The 12,207-nt window shown below is 38.1% G+C and overlaps 1 protein-coding gene across 1 annotated transcript; it reads left to right on the top strand.

Annotated features, from left to right (window-relative positions):
• The first annotated feature begins 7,580 nt into the window (after nucleotides 1-7,580).
• On the top strand, nucleotides 7,581-10,321 carry LOC103936911 (putative polyol transporter 1). The gene is made up of 3 exons (XM_009346797.3): nucleotides 7,581-7,956; nucleotides 8,216-8,562; nucleotides 9,055-10,321. Exons 1-3 carry the CDS (start codon nucleotides 7,794-7,796, stop codon nucleotides 10,123-10,125), a joined length of 1,581 nt encoding a protein of 526 aa, XP_009345072.3. The 5' UTR covers nucleotides 7,581-7,793; the 3' UTR covers nucleotides 10,126-10,321.
• Nucleotides 10,322-12,207: the final 1,886 nt, after the last annotated feature.

Genomic DNA, 12,207 nt, shown 5'->3' with positions numbered 1-12,207 from the left:
TGCCCTGAGCAGACCTTCGGTGAATAAATCCTTCGGTTGATCCGCATAGGGCGAATATCGAACCTAATTAATGGTTTTCTAAAGCAACATGCTCCTGTACGAACTGATAATCAAGTTTGATGCGTAGAGCTTGAAGAGTCTTTCTTGCTATTTGGCCCGTAAACTTCTCCGGAGGTTTGTCACAGACGCGGGTATCTTCAATACGCCGTCCCAGACTCGATCCATGAAGGAGACTTCTTCGTCGCATGTAGCGATGGCACGATGGCCGGGTGATCATCTGGGAAAGGTTTTCATAGCAGTAGAGTGATCTAGTTAAGAAAAATAGGAGTTCACTCTTAACGAGAGCACCAATTCTTGGAACCAAATCGGCGCACTGTCGCAGGTGGTGAAGGCACAAATTCAAGCAAGCTACAAACAGATAATAACAGCGAACAAGCCTAAGACCCAAGGGGTGTGTGTCGACCAAAGGCTCTTGATGATCAAATTGGATAAGTGTATTTATACCATTGGGAGAGAGACATTTTAGGATAGAATCTTTATTCTAAGTCGTGAGAATTCTAGAGGATATTTAGAAGTGGATACTGCATCCTCTTAGAGCAGTTCCACCCCTAACACAAATGCGCCAACATCCAGCGTATTTATCCACTTAGTGAACAGTGATAGACCCTAATGAACAGTAATAGGCCAAATGCATCTTCACCCCTAAAAAAATGCGCTGGCACAAAGTTTAAAATGCACTGGTACAAACGATCTCCACCTCTACAAAAAGCGCTGGCACCTAGCCCATTTAAAATTTTTTAAATTTTTTTATAAAAGAATAAATAAATAAAATAGTTTTAATTTCGGATAAGATTTTTAACCAATCTCGTCATTCCATGTGTCATTATCCGAACGTACTATTTTGTGAATAGATTTCCACTAAGATTTGCAACCAATCCCGACGTGCCACGTGTCACTATCTGTTTACAATAATTTAGCCAAGATTACGATAAGATTTTCAACCAATCTTATTACCCCATGTGTCATTATCCGAACGTACTATTTTGTGGATAGATTTCCGATAAGATTTTCAACTAATCTCGACGCGCCACGTGTCACTTTCTGTTTGCAATAATTTAGCCAAGATTTCGATAAGATTTTCAACCAATCATGTAATGCCACGTGGCATTGTTCAGAACCTCATCCTTTTTTTTTTTGTCCATATAAACCCTACATCTCTACATCCATCCTCACACCAATCTCAATCCTTCTTTTTAGCTCAGAATCCTTCTTCATCATTTTCAAATCTTGAGCTTTTTTTTTACAATGTTTTCTTCAAGGAGAGTGCATAAACAATTTGAGGAGCAATAGAAAAGATTGTTGGCACAAAAGGAAGAATTGATCAATCTCGAGGAAGGTGGAGGTGGAGATGAGGCTTTCGCAATGGAGGAGGTGGTCAACGTTTGTCAAAACAGTGCCATATCCACATAGTGAAAAAGAAAAACACTTCGTAAAATGTCAAGAAGGGTGTAGGAAGGATGTGGAGCGTTGTTTTGGTATCCTGCAAGCTCGTTGGGCGATTGTTAGTTCTACTACTAGAATGTTTGATGTTGAGGCTCTTCGATCCATCATGATGACGTGTATTATTCTCCACAACATGATTGTGGAAGATGAGTATGATTATGATGCTATCGATGAATACGAGCCAAATCCGATGAACAACTCAAGAACACGTATCTACTGTGCCCATGATCGGACCGAAGATCCCGTGCAACATGAGTCGTTGGAACGGGATGGACGTTACAATGAATTGATCGTTCAGCGGTACACTTCAGTGCAAAAGCCATACTGGCACGTAACTCGCCAAAATGACTTAATTGAGCACCAGTGGGGATTGCAAGGTGAAGATAATTAGAATGAGCTTGTGGTTGAAGATAAAGTGTATTTTTTAAGTTTATGTAATTTTATTTGGTGTGTGTGTGTGTGTGTGTGTGTGTTTTTTTTTTTTTTTTTTTTTTTTTTTTTTAAGTTTATTTGGTGAGGTTATGTAATCTTATTTTATTTATTATAGATTTACAACCAATTCCGACGTACCACGTGTCACTATCTGTTTACAATAATTTAGCCAAAATTACGATAAGATTTTCAACCAATCTTGTTACCCCATGTGTCATTATCCGAACGTACTATTTTGTGGATAGATTTCTGATAAGATTTTCAACCAATCTCGACGCGCCACGTGTCACTTCCTGTTTGCAATAATTTAGCCAAGATTTCGATAAGATTTTCAACCAATCACGTAGTGCCACGTGGCATTGTTCAGAACCTCATCCTTTTTTTTTTTTTAGTCCATATAAACCCTACATCTCTACATCCATCCTCACACCAAACTCAATCCTTCTTTTAGCTCAGAATCCTTCTTCATCATTTTCAAATCTTGAGTTTTTTTTTACAATGTTTTCTTCAAGGAGAGTGCATAAACAATTTGAGGAGCAATAGAAAAGAGTGTTGGCACAACAGGAAGAATTGATCAATCTAGAGGAAGGTGGAGGTGGAGATGAGGCTTTCGCAATGGAGGAGGTGATCAACATTTATCAAAACAGTGCCACATCCACATAGTGAAAAAGAAAAACACTTCGTAAAATGTCAAGAAGGGTGTAGGAAGAATGTGGAGCGTTGAGCGTTGTTTTGGTATCCTACAAGCTCGTTGGGCGATTGTTAGGTCTATAGCTAGAATGTTTGATGTCGAGGCTCTTCGATCCATCATGATGACGTGTATTATTCTCCACAACATAATTGTGGAAGATGAGTATGATTATGATGCTATCGATGAATACTGAGCCGAATCCGATGAACAACTCAAGAACACGTATCTACTGTGCTCATGATCGGACCGAAGATCCCGTGCAACATAAGCCGTTGGAACGGGATGGACGTTATAGTGAATTGATCGTTCAGCGGTACACTTCAGTGCAAAAGCCATACCAGCACGTAACTCGCCAGAATGACTTGATTAAGCACCAATGGGGATTGTAAGGTGAAGATAATTAAAATGAGCTTGTGGTTGAAGAATAAAATGTATTTTTTTAAGTTTATGTAATTTTATTTGGTGTGTGTGTGTGTGTGTGTTTTTTTTTTTTTTTTTTTTTAATAAGTTTATTTGGTGAGGTTATGTAATCTTATTTTATGTGTTTAAATAAAGTACAAAAAATAAATTTGAAATTGCATAAAGTTCTAAAAATAAATAAGAAATTACATAAAGTACTAATAATAAATAACAAATTAAATCTATAAATAAAAATAAATAAGAAATTACATAAAGTACTAAAAATAAAGACGAAATTACGTAAAAATTACATAAGAAAGTTAAATAAAGTACTACAAATAAATACAAAATTATACAAAGCCTCTGGGGCTAGGATATGTGGTGTTAGGATCTTCGTTGCTAGGATTTGTGTAGCTATAACCCTGTCGACTTGTTTCCGCATCTATTGCATGCCTCCTTCACACGACATCTCTTTTTTCCGATGTCCAATTCGGAGACAGTCCTAATAGAGACTTGTTCATAATGTCACGATCTGCTTGAACAATATTTGCTTCTCTAAGCATCTCATTTTCTCGATTAAGTGCTTCTCTAATCATCTCATTCTCTCGATTAACTATTTCTCTTTGTCTCTCAGCCGCCGCATCACGTTTCTCAGTAGTTGCTAATATTGCTGCCATAGCAGCACCTTTTTCCTCATCTCTAGCCGCTTCCCACACCATGTTCAGTTCACCTTGGCGAGCAAGTTCCTCCATATATTTAGTGTAGTCATTTTTGGAAGAACTACCTTTTTTCTTTGATGCCTTTTTACCTTGAGGCCTGAGGGACTGACGAGTTGGTTGGGTCTCCGACACTTCTTCAGTCGTCCCTTCCGTGTCTTCAAATGTGTCGCCTTCTTGTTCAGCCGTTTCTGCTTTTGGCGAATTATGTAGACCCATGCCGTGCATGACAACTTCTAGACCGATTGCCCCAATTTTGTATCTGGGGCAATCTTTGACAGTTTCCCAACATTCCCATTTGTTGAATGATTTGTTGTGGTTCTTCGCATTGTAGAAAGCTTGTGGTTGTAGTGTCCATAAATGTGGGATAAGACAATATTATAAAATGTGGGTGTAACACAAATAAATAAATTAAAATATTGATGCGGGTGGAATACATATAAATAAATAAAAATATTGTCACTTGATCCGCTAAACTTGTCCCATTACGCAGATTACCAAAAGCATGAGAGATGGCGTTTTTCCAACAAGTAAAGGATACGTTGAGTTTTTTCCAATGACCTTGAAGACCTTGACTACTTCTGGCGTCTCTTCCATGTACATCGCAAAACACTTTCGTAATTTTACTCCACATTTCTTGCTTATCCATCTCATTACTCGTAATTAGGTCATGAGTTGTGTGAAACCAACATTCACACAACGTAACATCTTCAATGAGCTTCCACGAAGTCATTTTTTTCTCTCAAAGTGTAGAAAATATTGAAACGTAGAAAGTGTAGAAAATATTGAAATGTGGTGTAAGGTGGAAGATGAGGGTTAGGTATTTATAGAAAAAAAAATTTATGTATTTTTTTTCATAAATTTTAATTTAGTTAATTAATCTGGACCGTTGGATTTGAAAAATATTCAAATCCGACAACCTATAAGGTGCCACGTGGCCAACGATCATAATTCTGACCGTTGGGCTTTTTTTTTTTTAATTGTTAGGGGAAAAACATGGACCGTTGATATGTGATGGGACGGTCCAGATCAAAACTGAAATTCAATTTTTTTTACCGTTTGAAATCCAACAACGTAGGTCGGGCCACGTGGCCTTCCCGGTTGAGGTTCGAGTGCGTTGCGCAGCGAGCCCCCGTCTGCAAACTTGTCGGCCACTCGTGTCCACGTGCGCCTGTATTGCACACGCCTGGTGCAAAAAAAAATTTGAATTGCCCTCTGACAACACGTTGGCATCAGCATAGCGTCAAATGGGCCGGTCCCAAGGTCTGTCAATTTTGGGCTGGCCTGGAGGCCAGTTTGGGCTGGAGAGACTTCCCTAGGTGTCGGGCCATTTTTTTGGCTATGTGTCGGCCTATCCCAGCCCTGGTGGAAGTGCTCTTAGGAGTTGTGATTACATGCGGTGCACACAAATTCTTAGAAAATAGGAACTCCAAGACTTATGAGGAATTTGATTATATCCATATCCGGATCAAATCACGTGTCTTACGTAACAATGGTCATTCCAATGGAGTTGCTCAGACTTCGCTTATTGCCTCTAAACAGGGTAATGGTGGCATCGCTGCTCCGTTTTATCTTGTTCTGCATAGAGCTGGTGAGTTCATAACCAGACTTCTAAGGTAACGGTATACAGATCAACTTTACTCCGGTCTTAAAAAATCATGGTCTCGCACTACCCTTAGCTTCCCTCTCTTTTTGACAAAAACACACCTAGTGAACAAGAAATATTTAAAGGTATAGTATTATCGGGTTACTATGACTGAGCTTTGATCCACCTCAAATTAACTCCTTATACCCTTCACCGACTACCTCTTTCTGCCTCTCTCACGCACGAATTAAACCCTTATCTTGATCTCTCTCTTCAATAAAAACAGACACGGTGAAAAAAAAAAAAAAAGAGTATGAATACACCGCTTCAAAAAGATTCAGTTCTACCCGTGAGCTTGTCAGCTCACAATTGTTGAATCGCAAGATCCACACGCAAAGTGTGCGCACCTTAGAGACGTTCATAAGGGATTAATATACAACCCCAAACGAAGCATAGTAGGTCCAACACGTCGCACTAATGATTATTATTTTTTCTTTAATATTTAAGAATTTGGGTACTAGAGGGATGCAAGAGTATAATTGTTGATGAACTTCACCATTATAAGTTTGACATGTCTCATTATAGTGTATGTAAATGGAATCTCAGTTAACATGAGAATTTTAAATTTAACATACAAATGCTATTCTTACTAATTTTTTATAACATATCTCTAATAAAGATAGAACTCATATGCGTCCATGAATCTTCTATAAGAAAAATAGTAAAAATGATTGTAAATGTAACATTACTTATTTAACGTATCATGATAACTAAAAGAGAGGGCGGGGGTTTCTTATTGAAGCGGTATTCTAATACCACATATATGCCGGAAAGCACGATTCAAACTTGAGTCTACGTCCACACGTGATTTGTACACTTTCCACAGTGAGTGGAGCAAAAACAAAAGGGAAATTTTATGTAAACTCATTTAACTTCTTTTTACACCTAACTTAAATTTTAAATGTTAATTGTCTATTTATCCTATTGCATAATTACTAGTAATTACAAAATAAAATTAATAATAAAACTCAAATTTATCAATAAACCCAAATACTATAATTAAACCCTACGATTACTCTTTGTTTATCCTACCTTCATTCTTGCAAATAACATCTCATTTGATTTTCATTGCGACCAAATATCATAGTAGTTTTCCTAACAGGGCATAATTGCCCTTTTACTTGGGGAATTACCATTACAAACACGCCCAACGACATTATTTATAGGGGTGTGCTATCCACACACCATTTTTTACTTCTCACACACCCCTTGTTAATTTATGTATGTTGATCTTCTTCAATTCATTCGATCCGACAACTGAAAGCTAAAAAGGTGTGGGAGAAGTAAAAAAGGGTGTGTGGATATCATACCCCTATTTATAAACAGCTTTGATTATGCAAAAACTACTACTTGCTAACCCTATTTTGTGGAGATGTAATGGACATGAACATAGGAATGAAAAAACAGGCAGCTAAAAATGAGAGAGCTTTGATTATGCAAAAACTACTACTTGCTAACCTTGGTTTTTGAATGTCTATATAGGTCATGATGCGCCTATTCAGACCCCGTAAAACGACATTACTTTTTGTTATATGTGATAAAACAAATGTATGAGCATACTTCTTGTGCATATTAATAGGATCTGTCTAATTAAGTTGTGGCACAACAGCAGCTTCTGAGTTAAAAATCCAATGGGTGTAAAAATAAATCCATATATTGAATTGGGTTTGTGGGGGTATATTAGGTATTATATTTGGGTTTAAAGAAATATTAATAGTTTAGTTAAAAATTAAATGAATGCAAAGAGTAAGTTGGGTGTATAAATAAGTTAGATGAGTTTAAATAAAATTTCTCAAAACAAAATTCAAGATAAAATAATAATATGCATTTGAGCAGAGGTTTCAGAGAATACTGGTCAACATGAAGGGAATTAATTTAGAATGGAATTCATTGGATATCCTCAAAAGTCAAAATGAACGGTTGATGAATTTATTCATATTTGATATTAATTACCCGTAATGGGAAGTTTAAATTTTGCATTAATGACAATAGACACGTGTTGAGTTGGTTGTAGAAATTAAATATCACCAGGATTCTTCTTACCATGTAAAATTTGATGTTTTGAGAGTCATCAACTGATTGGGTAATCCAATTCAAACCTACCACTCATGAGTCCAAAACCAAATCTGATTAATTTGGATAAATCCTAACCTAATCCTCTATTGGTATCTGTAATGGAAACGGATAAATTCTGACCAAAAACCATTACCTGCCATGGGCCAATGGGTACAATCCATCCATTATAAATATAAGTAGCAATTAACACGAATTTCTAAGATCTAATTGTTTTCTACATACACTGCATGGTTCCAAATTCCAATAGACATCTCTACCTATTTATCTCTCTTCCTCTCTTTGGGACTGAGCTCTATCTTCATCTCTCTCTATTTCTCACTAGCTTGCACTCATGATCGAGATGGCTGCCCGGACAGCGGAAGAAAACGCCGTCACCGGTGGACCACAGAACACGAGCATTGAAGATTTTGATCATCCAAAGAAGCCCAAGACTAGCAAGTTTGCTATTGCCTGTGCTCTCTTGGCTTGCACAACTTCAATCTTATTGGGTTTTGGTAATTCTTCATTTTTTTATTGGAATTCCCCTTGCAGTTTCATCAGTTTCCCAAATTTCTTAAAAGTGATCAATGTTTGGAGAGCGTAACGTATTAATTTCAGAAACATGAAAAAAAAAAAAAAATTAGGAAATAAACTTTTTCGAAATATTGTTCCTCCAAAATAATTATCATACACTTGTCTCGATATATATGTTTTTAAATTTACATTGATTCAATTCTCTTATGATTTTATATTGTTTGTTAATTTTATTTTCAGATATTGGTGTAATGAGTGGGGCATCACTCTTCATTAAAGAAAATCTTAAAATCAGTGACGTTCAAGTCGAAGTGCTTGCCGGTACTCTAAACATCTACTCCCTCCTCGGTTCCGCCTTGGCCGGGAGAACCTCCGACTGGATTGGCCGCAAGTATACCATTGTCCTCGCTGGGGTCATCTTCTTGGTTGGAGCTCTCCTCATGGGATTCGCTACCAACTACGCCTTCCTCATGGTTGGTCGGTTTGTTGCCGGAGTCGGTGTTGGCTATGGTATGATGATTGCTCCTGTCTACACTGCCGAGATCTCTCCAGCGTCATTCCGTGGCTTCCTCACATCTTTCCCAGAGGTTTGTTTCGATTGTTGGTTTTTTTTTTTTTTTTTTTTTACATGGTTATTTATCTTCTTATACAATGCACGATTGTCATAAGATTCATGTGAAACAACATACTTCTGATGAATATGATGCCAAATCCATAGCCTTTGTTTGATTTGAATTTGTAACTTTGTCAGCGGATGAGAAATTTTTTGACAATTTTGATGTCACACCTAAAGGAAAATATATTATTTTTATTTGTTTTTGAGTTATCTTTATGGGTGTTTCCTTGTACCCACGACTGAGTAGCTTTTTGTTTAGTAATATTTTTCAAATGTTCGAAGATATCTTAAATTTGTTCAAAAAAAAAAAAAAAAATCATGAATTTGCCTGTGAGGCTTGAAATTGATTTGCTCTATTTATTTGCTGCAGATTAATTTTCAAAAACCAAAAATGTTGTGAAGAATTTTATAAATTTTTTGGATCGTAAAATTTATTTTAATTGTCTTGAATCTTTATATGTAGGTGTTTGTCAATGTTGGCATATTACTGGGGTACATAGCCAACTATGCCTTTGCCAAGCTCCCGCTTCACTTGGGCTGGCGGTTCATGCTCGGAGTTGGCGGAGTTCCAGCTATTTTTCTCACCATCGGCGTCCTATTCATGCCCGAGTCTCCTCGGTGGCTGGTTATGCAAGGGCGACTCGGAGACGCCAGAAAAGTCCTCCAAAGAACTTCAGAGTCCAAGGAGGAGTGTCAGCTCAGATTAGACGACATTAAAGAAGCCGCGGGAATCCCACCACACTTAAACGATGACATCGTTCAGGTCACCAAACGCAGCCGCGGTGAAGGCGTATGGAAAGAACTGATCCTTCATCCTACCCCAGCCGTTCGCCATATCTTAATCGCAGCCATCGGTATCCACATCTTAGAACAAGCGTCCGGTATAGACACTGTCGTTCTGTACAGCCCGAGGATCTTTGAGAAGGCAGGTATCACCTCCGCCAATCACAAACTACTCGCCACCATTGCTGTTGGAGGCACCAAGACCGTTTTCATCTTGGTCGCCACATTTTTCCTAGACAAGTTCGGACGGCGTCCGTTGCTACTGACCAGCGTGGGCGGAATGATCTTTTCCCTCTTGTTTCTCGGTGTTGGCCTTACGATCGTCGATCATCACAAAGGTTCAGTCCCCTGGGCCGTCGGATTGTGCATGGCCATGGTATATTTCAATGTGGCATTTTTCTCAATAGGACTAGGGCCCATCACGTGGGTCTACAGCTCCGAGATATTCCCCTTGAAGCTACGCGCTCAAGGAGTAAGTATCGGTGTGGCTTGTAATAGGGTGACAAGTGGGATCGTCTCTATGACATTTATTTCATTGTACAAGGCCATCACGATTGGCGGGGCCTTCTTTCTTTACGCAGGAATTTCTGCTGCCGCTTGGGTGTTCTTTTATACGATGCTGCCCGAAACCCAGGGAAGAACCCTAGAAGATATGGAGGTCCTGTTTGGTAAATACCACAGGTGGAGAAAAGCCAATGCAATGCTCAAGGAGAGGAAGCAAGTCGACGGTGACGACAACAACAATGGCTAAGTTCGCTAGGAATAATAAGGGCAAAAGATTTATTAGGGTTTGGTAGTAGCATTTGGCTTTTTTGTCGAATGAAGTATCGGATGCGTCAGTTGTGTGTGTAACTGCTGCGTACAAAGCATTCTTCTTACTTGTTTTTTTCTTTTGGGAACATCTCCTATGCAATGAAGGAAATAAATTTAAGACGGGATTAGATATATTTATTTTTTGAAAGAATCTTTTAATTTGCTTCCCATTTGTATTTTTTTTTCTTTTTCTTTTTCTGAAATGGAGTAGGATTTGCCAAGAAATAATGATAATGCATATGAATATTTATGGTTCTTTCATATTCTCTGGACTTGTGACATTGACACTTAACTGTTACATATTTTTTAAGATAGCGTTTGCTTCTAATCAAGCAATTTATTAAAAAAATTCATTTCATGAAGGTTACTGATAGTAATATACCTTGTATCTTGTTGGTTTTTAAGGTAATACATTTCTATTTAAGTCGGCTATTAAGGTTCTATTGCTATGAATGTTATGTAATTGATTGTGTAACTCTTTACCATTTTTAATGGGGTATTGGTACTACATGCCTCATTGTACTCGTTTATTGGTGAAAAAAAATTATATTTCATATCCCGTATAGAGAATTATCTACACTACAATTTATTTATTTGTTTTTTTTTTTGTTTTTTGTTTTTTTGACAACCAATAGGATACTCTATTATGAATTCATCTAATGAGAGGAATTCGAACACCGAACTTCAGTGAAAAGTCAAATACTGTTAACCGACTGAGTTACAAGTCACTTGTTTACGATGTAATTATTTGATTTATCTATCTTTATCTTTTTACATCCAACATTAGTTCATAAAAAACCCAAACTAGTCTCTATTCTAAGCTACACCTAAATTGTTACAAAATAAAATATAAAACCCTAAGTGAAGAGGCGTCGAACCAGCCCACATTGAACGATTTTTGAACTTCGTTATCCTTTCCAAGCTACCTCTGACAATTGCCGTCGATGTGATGAAACCCATACCTCAATTTCCCTAATCTCTTTTCTTATTACCGTTCTTTTCCGGATTTGCTGCAATTTTATGATGTGTTGAGAATGAATCCCACTTTGATCAGAAAAGATGGACCTTGCATATGCTTATCAGAGGTTGGGCTACTCCCCATATTGCCAATTGGTTTTATGATGAAACCTCAACTTTCTTCATGGTATCAGAGTAGGTTGTCCCACTTGTGAAGCCAAACGGCCACACGTGTTCCACGTCACCCTGTTGTATTGTCCTGTGTTTGACTTGAAAATTTCCCACACTTGAGGGAGCGTGTTGAGAATGAATCTCACATTGATCAAAAGAGGGACCTTGCATAGGTTTATAAGAGGTTGGGCTACTCCCCATATTGCCAATTGGTTTTATGGTGGAACCTCAGCTTTTTCGGAGTAATTCTATTTTCTCACATTTTTCATACCACATTTGTATTATCTCTCTAATAGAGATAGACCCCACCAACCCATTTTTCATACCGCACCATTTTAAAAAATGGTGTGGTTTCTATGGAAGAAATTATGGAATGCTTGTGTACCAGGGAAGGTGAAAATCGGTGCATGGAGAGGATGTTTGGATGTTCTTCCAACTCGTACAAAGTTAGTGAAAAAAAGATGAATTCAGCAAGATGATTGTTTGTTCTGTGGAGGACAACCAGAAACTATTGAACACATACTGAGGGACTGCTCTATGGCTGCGACTATTTGGTTTTCAAGTTTGGGGCTGCGAGTCAATAATTCATATAACTTGAGCTTGCGGGATTGGATTTCTCAGTTAGGACAGACGTCTTCAAAACACACGTTCGAAATGGTGTTGGTTTTATTATGGAATATATGGAAAACAAGGAATAATGTCTTATGGCAAGGAAGATCAGTGGCACGAAGAGAGGTCGGGGTGCGTGCCGAGGGTTGGTTGCAGGCTTACCAACAGTGGCACTTGCCCACGAAACATAAGCAAGGAGTCCTCAAGCAGAGATGGACTTTGCCAAGCTCGGGTTGGATTAAGTGCAATTTTGATAGGACGTGGGATAAGCGGACGAGCAGAT

Source organism: the organism of the source record quoted next, unplaced genomic scaffold (genome assembly GCF_019419815.1).
Source record: "Pyrus x bretschneideri cultivar Hongxiangsu unplaced genomic scaffold, Pyrus_bretschneideri_v1 Contig70, whole genome shotgun sequence".
Classification (NCBI taxonomy): Eukaryota; Viridiplantae; Streptophyta; class Magnoliopsida; order Rosales; family Rosaceae; genus Pyrus; species Pyrus x bretschneideri.
The sequence above is the reverse complement of the archived record's forward strand: the minus strand, read 5'-3'. Positions and strand labels throughout refer to the sequence as shown.

Bases quoted from the DNA above. Each gene is read 5' to 3' on its own strand.
- LOC103936911 (XM_009346797.3), top strand. From the start codon at position 7,794: ATGATCGAGATGGCTGCCCGGACAGCGGAAGAAAACGCCGTCACCGGT. The intron at 7,957-8,215 runs GTAATTCTTCAT...TTTTATTTTCAG, and splicing joins TTCAATCTTATTGGGTTTTG to ATATTGGTGTAATGAGTGGG. The intron at 8,563-9,054 runs GTTTGTTTCGAT...CTTTATATGTAG, and splicing joins TCCTCACATCTTTCCCAGAG to GTGTTTGTCAATGTTGGCAT.